The 12037-nt window shown below is 36.7% G+C and overlaps 1 protein-coding gene across 3 annotated transcripts in view; it reads left to right on the top strand.

Annotated features, from left to right (window-relative positions):
• The window catches only part of myo10l1 (myosin X, like 1), a 64285-nt gene that overhangs the window by 33772 nt on the left and 18476 nt on the right, over positions 1 to 12037 (top strand). For all 3 annotated transcript variants that reach the window (XM_058780113.1, XM_058780114.1, XM_058780115.1), the window contains 13 exons: positions 709 to 867; positions 5260 to 5447; positions 6896 to 7030; positions 7108 to 7232; positions 9196 to 9209; positions 9431 to 9515; positions 9628 to 9734; positions 9847 to 9976; positions 10963 to 11081; positions 11209 to 11355; positions 11439 to 11539; positions 11713 to 11779; positions 11945 to 12037. In XM_058780113.1, the coding sequence (XP_058636096.1) occupies positions 709 to 867; positions 5260 to 5447; positions 6896 to 7030; positions 7108 to 7232; positions 9196 to 9209; positions 9431 to 9515; positions 9628 to 9734; positions 9847 to 9976; positions 10963 to 11081; positions 11209 to 11355; positions 11439 to 11539; positions 11713 to 11779; positions 11945 to 12037 (1470 nt within the window). The remainder of the gene's footprint in view (positions 1 to 708; positions 868 to 5259; positions 5448 to 6895; positions 7031 to 7107; positions 7233 to 9195; positions 9210 to 9430; positions 9516 to 9627; positions 9735 to 9846; positions 9977 to 10962; positions 11082 to 11208; positions 11356 to 11438; positions 11540 to 11712; positions 11780 to 11944) is intronic.

Below are 12037 nucleotides of genomic sequence, written 5' to 3'. Positions count from 1 at the left end.
ATTCAAAACACTTAAAAGTAATATAATATAGAATTAATACCAAAAATTCAAGTAAAAGCTACCCTAAAAAAATGTGTTTTAATATGAGATTTAAACATCTTTTCTTCTACAATATATTGTAAAATTAAAAAAAAAAAAAATCTTAGTTCACCAAAACATTACAATTCTGTCATCATTTACTCGCCTTCAAGTTGTTCCAAACATGTATGAATTTCTTTCAGCTGTTGAACACAAGAAGATATTTTGAAGAAAGTTGGTAACCAAAAAGTTGACGGTAGCCATTGAGTTCTATAGTATGGAAAAAAATACTATGGAATTCAGTGGCTATCAATGACATTTATAAGCTACATATTACACATGCGTTTAATGTTAACTCCTGCATTATTAAAAGTTTCCTTTTTTCTGAGTTTAAATAGGCCAGACTGTACTCTCTACTTGCCAACACATCTGCTGTTTGTCAAGCAGTGCCTGATGGGTATAAAGGGTAAAGAAAGGCCTCAGCATGCTGAAGCTCTACGGAACAGAAAAGCGGGAACCCTGCTGTCTGACTAATGCATTATTCAACTGCAGGCATTCCCTTAAAATGGCCCAGGAAGGATCCTCTCCCCTTTTGTGATATACTACTCATGCATCTGTGTATCAGCAGGTTGGTGTGTGTGGAAGCTGTGTTATTTTGTTAAGGCCACTCTGTCTGTTTCTGTCTTTCAGGCGGTGTACCTGCAGCAGGCGGAGGTGAACAGGGAGAAGGTGTCCCCCATGCACCAGAGCAGCATTGATGGAGTGGAGGACATGTCCACGCTGGCAGAGCTCCATGAGGCCGCCATCATGCACAACCTTCATCAGCGATACCAGAAAGACAACATCTATGTAAGAATGATACAGACATTTGACCGCACGAATGTCCTTCAGACCTTATCAGGGTTATTATTGTATCTAACTTTGCTGCAAATGTCTTCTGTTGTTCTGTCTCATTAAAAACAAATGTTGTTCTGTCTCCTTAAAAACATTTAACACACCTTAGATATCTTAATCTAAACCAGAGTGAAGTTGCCTATAACGTTGTTAAGCCATATGATATTTTTTCTGCTTTTGTCTGTCTACTCGTCAAAAGTCTCCTCACTTGTTAGAGGCCAAAAGTGTATGATCGGCCACTAAAGCTAAACATGAAATGTTTGGGATCAGCACGCTTTTTGATTCTAAGTACTTTAATACTTTTACTCAGCAAGGACAAAAAGTCAAAAGTGACAAGAGTGTAGAAAGTTATAATGTTACAAAAGATTTCTGTTTCAAATAATTGCTGTTCTTACACAAATATTAAGCAGCACAACTGTTTTCAGTGTTGATAATAATGATAATAATAAGAAATGTTTCCTAAGCACCAAGCTTATTGGTATATTCAAATGATTTCTGAAGGATCATGGGACACTGGAGGCCATCACAGGAGTAAATTAACATTTTAAAATAAATTGAAAACATATAGAAAACAGTTATTTTGAATTGTAATAATACTTCACAATATTACTGTTATTGCTTTATTTTTGGTCAAATGAATGCAGCCTTGGTGAACATTACAGACATTAAAAAAAAAATTACAAAGTTTTAAAATCTTATCAACCCTAAATCTGTTGACCGGTAGTGTATATAAAGAAATGTAAATGTCCATAAAATAAAACCTAAACTGTAAAAATGAAAATCATTGCTAAAACTAACTAAAACAAAACTGCAAGTTAAATCGTTTGAAATTATTATTGAAATAAAAACAAATTTGAAAATCCAGAATTATAATAACCTTGAACCCTGTACATTTCATACATGGTTCTTATGTATGTTATATACATATTGGACATTTTTTTGTTTTGCAGTAAGATTGGTCTACAGACAATAGATGATTAAAAAGATGGATTAGTCAGAGCTGTGGCCTTGTATTTTGCACACACGCTTCAGCACACTGAGCTGTGGTTCTAATGTGGGATCATTAATGGATCATTAATGTCAATATTCTTAATTTAATTAAATGGAGATTTTCTAATTTTCTCCAGGGATTCTCTCTACTTTTCTTCATGCCAGTACTTTGTTAAAAAGTAGGTCAGGATGGCAGTTAATGCACAAGGGTTCACTCCTCTTTCCTGTGTAATCAATCCTTTGTTGTTTTGTATTCTGAGTTTTGAGGGTGGGCAGCAGTCTGACTGGCTGAGAGAGGAACCGGAGTTTCTTGCCTAAGTTTAGCAGAGTGATATTAAACATCTCGGCCTGAGACTGAAAGGAAACCCTGTTTGATTAAGGAACTTTCCTTCTTCAAGAAAAACATCTGAAACCTAATACATCCCAAACTGGGTTTTCAGACAAAACTGATACTAAAATATGTACTGTAAATGATGGCCCAAATGTGTAAATGTTTCAGCATCTGCTTTTATTTCCATTGTTTAAAGTGAGTTTATCAGCTTAAATACCAACAGAAGATTAAAACTGCGCTCAGCAAGTGCTCAATGGACAGACTTTTTCATAATTAGGAAGTAGAATTTATGCTAAAAATAGCACTGTGTTTTATTGTATTGTAAATGAATTGCAAAATCCAGAATCCGACTATTAACCATCTGTTCATAACTTGCAATAATGCTCTTATGTTGGTAATTCAACTCACTTTTATACAGTATATACTGTATGTTTCACACACTGTAACAGCATCCGTGTGTGTGAGAGAGACAAAGTGAAAAATCAAAGAATAGGCCCTCTGGACATGTTTTTAAATAAATGTGAGCCACTATAGGGTCTTACTGATCATGTTGACAAAGAGAAGGGTTCATGTGATCGGATGGTGAGTGCAAGCTGGAACCTCATTGGTCTAAACAGAGCCATACATCCCAGACTGCTGGTTTAGAGTTGTAGCCTGGAGGAAATGATATGACTCACTGTCTGCATTATGATCCAAACATTCCAGCTTGACCTTTGCAAAATCCATAGAAAGAGACCTTAAAGCCAGTAAAGCATTCTTTGTAAGGATTGACTGGGACAGAGACAAGCATACTGGAAGTTTTCAGCATGATTACACGGCTTTTATATGTCAGATTCTTTTTAATCTTCCATCATACAGAGCTATTGATAAAGTGATAAACTTAACTGAAGACAGAAGCTTAAAAATATATTATTTAAAAAAGAAATGCATTATGTGGTTATATAACATGATCATATTATTTTAAATTAGAGATTGTAAAGGGATAAAATGAAAATTCTGTCATCGTTTACTCACCCTGATGTTGTTCCAAATCTGTATTAAGTGTATTTATTCTGGAACATAAAATAGCATAATTTGAAGAATGCTGATATTCAAACTGTTTTGGTCATTGACTCTACAATCTACAATGGAAGTCAAAGAAAACTGAAACTGTTTGGCTATCAACATTTAAATATGTGTGTGTGTATATATATATATATATATATATATATATACAGTATATGCAGAAAAAATGCATACAGGCTTGGAACGACACAAGGGTCAGTAAATGATGACAGAATTTTCTTTTTGGGTGGAGTATACCTTTAAGAGGCTTTTTTTAAATGTCTCTTAATGTGTTTTTGATGCCTATATCCTAAAGGTGTTCTAATCTTTCAGAAAAACTTTCCAATTTCCAGCATTCTGACAAGACCAAATGCAAAAACTATTTGAATCAACTATTGCATAAAACCCTAATACCTGTGATTCAGTAGACACTATATCAAAATAAAATACTGTTTTTCACACATTATAATTTATAATGGGACTAAATTCTGATTAGATAAGCCATCCTCAAAAAAAGTCATAAAATAAACAACCTACCTGTAACCACAACTAACCACACATCGGTTTAAATCTTTACTAATAAAGCTACATTACTTTGCATATTTCCCACGACTACTACAATTTATCAAATTGTTTGGTATTGTTTTAGTATTTCACCACAAATAAATGCCATTTTTACAGGCACTTGGACTATAAAGTCTCAGTCCCTGTGTCAGAGGTAATTACTAGCAACAGTCGTGAACACGACCTGCCCTGTTTAGTTCACTGCAGAGGGACAAAAACATCCGACAGTCATCTACACCCAAAACACATCATGCAATCTAAACCCATTTCAGAGTGTAGTCCAATAACCTGCTCGAACAAGTGAGATAATAGCTGTATGGTTGTTTATCTTGGTATATTTGTGCTGGAAATGAAATGGGAGACAGGGTATGATAAATCAGTCTAGTTCACATATGCAATACAGGAAATTATGTATGGATGTTTCTACGATTAGCAAAGGTCAGTGTAATGCTTTTTATTAGTAGAGCTGGAATAAAATTTCACTATCAGTGTCTGAAAATTGCTTATATAAATTTCCCTGTCATTTGAATAAAAAAATAAAACTGCATGCAAGACTTCATTTGGCTGCTGTATTGTTGATCTTGCCTTAGACTGCAGATTTGTGTCATGTTGTGCTCAGTGGAGTGAATGTGGAGGGTCTCTCTTATCCCATCTTGGTAAATGGATACTGTAATTCACCTTTCCCAGGATGCATTGCATTGCTAGCATCTGAGGTTGATGACTGATAGCAGTGGTTATCTGATTTATCTGAGACACCAGGACATGGTTGACCTGAATGAGAATGACTCTTCTCTCTATAGTGCCCTCTTGGGGCAGTAACAACAAAATATTTTTTTTTGTAAGGACAACATTGACACGATTTCAGATCCACAGATAATATACAGTGATATCTTTTTTTTTTCTCATTTGTGTAGTGTCCATAATGTTGTGTCTAGATGTGTTTGGCACCTCTCCAGGAATCAAGTAATGTCTCAATTTAATCTCATCATCACTGCTGTTGCTAAGACCAGTAAATCATATTACTGCCAGTCAGCAAGGGTGTTGTTAGCCACAGTATATGAAAATTACAATCACACACCCACACATAAACACATTAATAAAACCAGCATCTACTAATGCAGTCAATATTAAATGAGATGGATTTATGTTGTCACAGTGCTCATAGATAAGGACAAACATCATCCACAATCCTCTCACGACCCACTGACACAACCAGCTGTGAAATATGACCGGATCATATACTGATTATTAAAGTTCCTCTGAAATTTCCCTTTATCTGTGGGTATAAATTAAAATATACACTGATCACAAATGTGTGTGCATTTGTTTCAATATGCTGGTTTTATTGTTTTACTATTTGCTGGCTTTATTATACTCAATACCCCTTAACTTACTGCCACTTTTTCTCTATCTCTCAGACTAACATAGGTTCTATCCTGGCGGCCGTGAATCCTTATAAGCAGATCAGTGGGCTGTATGATCCCTCTGCAGTGGAGCTGTACAGTCAGCATCATTTGGGCGAGCTGCCACCACACATCTTTGCTATTGCCAATGAGTGCTACCGCTGCTTATGGAAGAGACATGATAGCCAATGTGTCCTGATCAGGTAATATAAGACCTCCAAACACTTTATTTGATCTTGATAAGCAGACAAACTTGCAGAACATGAGAATACAGTAAATAGATTATCAGTAAAACGCGCTCATAAAATGCTAAAAGTCATGATTGTATATTATTCATTGGCTGGAATGAGTATGACCATACAAAGAATTTATTTTTTATAACCATAAAAAACAACTTCCTATTAGAATGCACTGAACAAATCTTTGCCATTTTTAATGGATTTCTTATGTGCAGTGATTCATGTAAACACGTCTGATTGGTTACTGAGTATAGCACCGTTGGTGCAACAGTGTAAATATAAATAAAATACTTTAATCAACAATTTTCGGTAGCTGTAATTGTAATTGTGACTTTTTTTCTGACTAATTGTGCTGCCTTAGTCACTAATATATTTATTATTATCATTATTTTAAATATTATCATCAGACCCCAAACAGCATGTTTTACTTTAATTTATGTAAAACTCCTTGTAAAACTTTCAAAACACACAAGACTTCCATACACTTACATTAGAAATGAAAAAAGAAACAGGCCTGTCTGACAATATGGCATCTATTATAAACAAACTGACCCTGAATGAACACAGGTGCATCTCAATAAATTATAATGTCGTGGAAAAGTTCATTTATTTCAGTAATTCAAATCAAATTGTGAAACTCGTGTATTAAATAAATTCAATGCACACAGACTGAAGTAGTTGAAGTCTTTAGTTCTTTTAATTTTGGCTCACATTTAACAGAAACCCACCAATTCACTACCTCAACAAATTAGAATACTTCATAAGACCAATAAAAAAAAAACATTTTTAGTGAATTGTTGGCCTTCTGGAAAGTATGTTCATTCAATTGGTTGGATTTTGTTAAATGTGAGCCAAAATCATCACAATTAAAAGAACCAAAGACTTAAACTACTTCAGTCTGTGTGCATTGAATTTATTTAATACACGAGTTTCACAATTTGAGTTGAATTACTGAAATAAATTAACTTTTCCATGACATTATAATTTATTGAGATGCACCTGTGTGTATATATATATATATATATATATATATATACGTATATATATATGTATATATATATATATAAAATATTATATATAATATTATTAATTTCCCTTGTGCTATCTAAAAATATCTCTATCGCTTCTTACTGGAAAAATGCAGTGATTTTTTTTTTGTATCTTGTTTTAAAGCATGTAGGTAATGTGAGGAAGGTTTGGAATTCTTTTGGTTTTACTCACTGATCCATTATTACATAGTATCTTAGTTTACTAATCTCATTTGTGTTAAACCTGAAGGCTGAGTTTGAGCAGTTGTGGCTTTAGACCTTTGCCACAAACTGCTATCAGATTTCACAGCATTGCAAATTCAATCAGGGTAACACAAATGTCAGTGAAGGTCACAAATGAATGTGTGCATGTGTGTTTACCAGTGGTGAAAGTGGAGCTGGGAAAACAGAGAGCACCAAACTACTGCTACAGTTCCTGTCTGTCATGAGCCAAAACACTGCCGGGACGCCACCTACAGAGAAGAGCACACGCGTAGAGCAAGCCATCGTACAGAGCAGGTAAAACACATTCCTAAACATACACACAGCCTAAGCATTTTCATGTGCACATACAAATCACAACCTTTTTTTTGCAGCCCCATCATGGAAGCATTTGGAAATGCCAAAACAGTCTACAACAACAACTCCAGTCGCTTTGGGAAATTCATTCAGCTTCATTTCTCTCAAAGCGGGAACATCCAGGGAGGATGCATCGTCGACTGTATCCTTCTCAGAGCACACATGCTTTCATACATACTTTTTCTATACTGAGACATCTTGACATTTACAGATGGTACCATACCCATGTGAAAAAGAAGTGTGCTTAATTGTATTGAATGTGCACTTGCAGTGTGCTTTTAATCTTTCATATAATATAATATAATTTAAATAGGCTACTTACAGTATCTCACAGAAGTGAGTACACCCCTCACATTTTAGAAAATATTTTATTATATCTTTTCATGTGACAACACTGAAGAAATGACACTTTGCTACAATGTAAAGTAGTGAGTGTACAGCTTGTATAACAGTGTAAATTTGCTGTCCCCTCAAAATAACTCAACACACAGCCATTAATGTCTAAACCGCTGGCCTCAAAAGTGAGTACACCCCTAAGTAAAAATGTCCAAATTGGGCCCAATTAGCCATTTTCTCTCCCCAGTGTCACGTGACTCGTTAGTGTCACAAGGTCTCAGGTGTGAATGGGGAGCAGGTGTGTTAAATTTGGTGTTATCGTGCTCACTCTCTCATGCTGGTCACTGGAAGTTTAACATGGCACCTCATGGCAAAGAACTCTCTGAGGATCTGAAAAAAAGAATTGTTGCTCTTCATAAAGATGGCGTAGGCTATAAGAAGATTGCCAAGACCCTGAAACTGAGCTGCAGCACGGTGGCCAAGACCATACAGCGGTTTAACAGGACAGGTTCCACTCAGAACAGGCCTCGCCATGGTCGACCAAAGAAGATGAGTGCACGTGCTCAGCGCCATATCCAGAGGTTGTGTTTGGGAAATGAACGTATGAGTGCTGCCAGCATTGCTGCAGAGGTTGAAGGGGTGGGGGTCAGCCTGTCAGTGCTCAGACCATACGCCACACACTGCATCAAATTGGTCTGCATGGCTGTAGTCCCAGAAGGAAGCCTCTTATAAAGATGATGCACAAGAAAGCCCGCAAACAGTTTGCCGAAGAGAAGCAGACTAAGGACATGGATTACTGGAACCATGTCCTGTGGTCTGATGAGACCAAGATAAACTTATTTGGTTCAGATGGTGTCAAGCGTGTGTGGCGGCAACCAGGTGAGGTGTACAAAGACAAGTGTGTCTTGCCTACAGTCAAGCATGGTGGTGGGAGTGTCATGGTCTGGGGCTGCATGAGTGCTGCCGGCACTGGGGAGCTACAGTTCATTGAGGGAACCATGAATGCCAACATGATCCCCTCCCTTCGGAGATTGGGCCGCAGTGCAGTATTCCAACATGATAACGACCCCAAACACACCTCCAAGACGACCACTGCCTTGCTAAAGAAGCTGAGGGTAAAGGTGATGGACTGGCCAAGCATGTCTCCAGACCTAAACCCTATTGAGCATCTGTGGGGCATTCTCAAACGGAAGGTGGAGGAGCGCAAGGTCTCTAACATCCACCAGCTCCGTGATGTCGTCATGGAGGAGTGGAAGAGTACTCCAGTGGCAACCTGTGAAGCTCTGGTGAACTCCATGCCCAAGACTAACCGTCTTGGCAGTGCTGGAAAATAATGGTGGCCACACAAAATATTGACACTTTGGGCCCAATTTGGACATTTTCACTTAGGGGTGTACTCCTAAACATTCAAACATGAGTTCAACTAATTGCATTAATAAAAATTAAAAGTATAAGACAATGTCATTTAATTTGCAAATAACATGCAATTACATGTCAAAAATCCAAGTTACTGTACCATAATTACTCATATATTTTCATTGAAAAAGAGCAGAATGCTGCACATCAACCATTTAAATTTTTGCCAGAGATTGAGTATTGTCCACTAGTGTCATTTTATTAACATAGGTTTTCTTTTTTCCCATAGAAATGAATGAGTAACTTGGTAATCAGGTTTTGTTTTCCCCCCATGCTTAAACACATTCACTGTACAGTGCACTACAAGCTGCTGTTTCTACTGTCTGCATTTCCCTTAATTTTTGGCCCATCAGATTTGCTTGAAAAGGTAAACCTTTCCGTCTGCTGCTGACTCACCCCTAACTACCAGAAATCAGTCTTCTATGATCAACTGTTCACAGTATAAAAACAAGCCATTGTTCTGTTAATACAATTTGGCATTGGATATCTTGTCAAAGGCAGAATCACTCCACCATTTTGGAGAGAAAGAGTGTCTGCCAAAGTGAGATTCTCGCCCACTCAGCATCTGTGATCTGATCTGTGTTCCAGAATCGAGTGGTAAGGCAGAATCCAGGGGAGAGAAACTACCACATATTTTATGCTTTGCTGGCCGGGGCTAGCAAAAGCCAAAAGGGTGAACAAATACACAATGCACATAAACACACATGCATTTACACACATTCACAAATGCAGATGTGCTGTCATCAACCAAAATACACTGATTAGATATGTCCATCTCTTTTTAGAGACATATTTTCTGGAAGACTCCCCTGAGTTATTTCACTACCTGAGTCAGTCAGGATGTGTGAAGGACCGCAGTCTCGATGACAAGCAGCTTTTTGACGATGTCATGGTACAAGAAATTTGAATAGACTTTTGTTGATCTGATAATTAACATTTTTGTGGTGGACAAAAATCTAAGTGCAGCATGATGATTCATGCTCTTTTTATCTTTTCATCTGCAGGAGGCTCTGAAGGTCATGGAGTTCACAGAAGAAGAGATCAGAGATATGTTTAAACTGCTATCTGGAGTTCTGCAGCTTGGCAATGTGGAGTTCATGACAGCAGGGGGCGCTCAGATCACCACCCAACAGGGTGAGAGGGGTCATTTATCACTTAATAATAGAGAGACTTTGCTAATATGCAGTGCTGGGTACTAACTGATTACATGTAGTCTGGATTACATAATCAGATTCCAAAATTTAAGTCCGTTTTAAAATGCAAATAATCAGATTACAGTTACTTTTTTATGGATTACATGATTACATATTATTCACACAATGACAGTAAATTATTCATACTTTATTGATTTACCCCAGTTCTTATTTTCTTCTAAATGTTCATTTCTAAATGACCACTTATAAAGATGAGACTAATAATTACAGTATGCAAGTTATTAAACACTGATGATGGCTAGCTGTGAAATACTATGTCTTCATCATATCCATAAGTATTTTATTGGTGTATTATTGGAGGTCTGAACAAATTGATTTAAAACCTGGAAGACTTGGGCCAATTAATGTCATGTGCATATGTTTACTACTGTTTGTTCATGTAATGTAGGGATTCCCAAGCTTTTTTATGAGCTGAACCCCTTTGATGTAAAATATTTACTTGATGTACCCCTGAGATTTCAATAATTTAGCAACATATTTGTATGTTCGTGATTCTTTGATGTCAGTGGACACATTGTCACATTGGTTGCACTGATAAATTTTATTTCATTTTTATGATTTCATTAATTTATTAGCTTTTCTTCAACACCCTACAGTTTGTTTTACAAAACCCAGTTTGGGAAACCCTGCTGTAATGTAATGTTTAATGCATTTTATGATATTGATAATGTTGGTAATTTTTTATCAATATGGTACACAATAATTCCGTTCAAGTCTATGTGATGAACGAGTTATGTCAAAAGTAATCTAAAAGTAGTCAGACTACATGACCTAATTTGTGTAATCCAGATTGTTACAATTTTTGTCATGTAATTTATAATCAGTAATGGACTACAGTTTGTATGTAATCTACCCAGCACTGCTAATATGTGTTTGTTAGTAAGTCTCTTCTCTGTTTTCCTGCAGTTGTCACTAATGTGAGTGAGCTCATGGGCCTGGACAGTTTTCAGTTGTCTGAGGTTCTGACCCAGCGTTCCATGATCCTCAGAGGAGAAGAGATCTGCTCTCCACTCACAGTGGAACAGGTACAGTCACACATACTTTCTCATATTGATATACTTAAAAAAAATACTTACATAGTTTGGCAGTTCTTCTCTTCTGTCTCCACTTTATCAAAAATGGGCATTTTCTTTTATCATGCTTGATTGACAGGCAATAGATTCTCGGGATTCGGTTGCTATGGCGCTTTATTCTCAGTGCTTCTCGTGGATCATCATGCGAATTAATCAGAAGATAAAGGGCAAAGATAATTTCAAGTCTATTGGAATCTTGGACATCTTTGGTTTTGAGAACTTTGAGGTGTGAGGCCACACTGATCACTTGTTCATGCACAGACATACATTTTTACTGAGATCTAACCCAAGTGTTTGTGTGTTCTGAAGGTGAACCGTTTTGAGCAGTTCAGTATTAACTATGCTAATGAGAAACTGCAAGAATATTTCAACAAACACATCTTCTCTTTGGAGCAACTGGAGTACAACAGGTAAAGGCTGACAACTGTGAGTGCATGAGAGTTTGTTCTTCTATTAAATGTCTATTTTTACATGTGTAATGCATCTCATAAGTGCCCAATCACATGAACAGCTATTTCACATGTAATTTAAGCATCTAAAAAGCTTATTGTTAAGTTTTGTGTACTAAAATTGTGTGGTACAGGGAAGGGATTCACTGGGAAGCCATAGACTGGATGGACAATGCAGAATGTCTGGATCTGATTGAGAAGGTAAACCAGTTATGGTCAGCTATCAGGAATAGTTTGGTTTAATTAGTCTGACTGCCACATATTTATACATACATTTTATATTCAAAGTTCAGTTTGATTATTTACAATAGTAGAAGTTTTCAGCTTTGTATTATGTAACACTTATTTACTGTTGTGTTTGTGCAGAAACTGGGCATGTTAGCTCTGATTAATGAGGAGAGCCGATTTCCCAAAGGCACTGACTTCACCCTGCTGGAGAAACTGCACGGCAGACACTCT

The sequence above is a fragment of the Onychostoma macrolepis genome, chromosome 06 (genome assembly GCF_012432095.1).
Source record: "Onychostoma macrolepis isolate SWU-2019 chromosome 06, ASM1243209v1, whole genome shotgun sequence".
NCBI classification, from domain to species: domain Eukaryota; kingdom Metazoa; phylum Chordata; class Actinopteri; order Cypriniformes; family Cyprinidae; genus Onychostoma; species Onychostoma macrolepis.
This window is presented reverse-complemented; position numbering and strand designations above follow the sequence as displayed.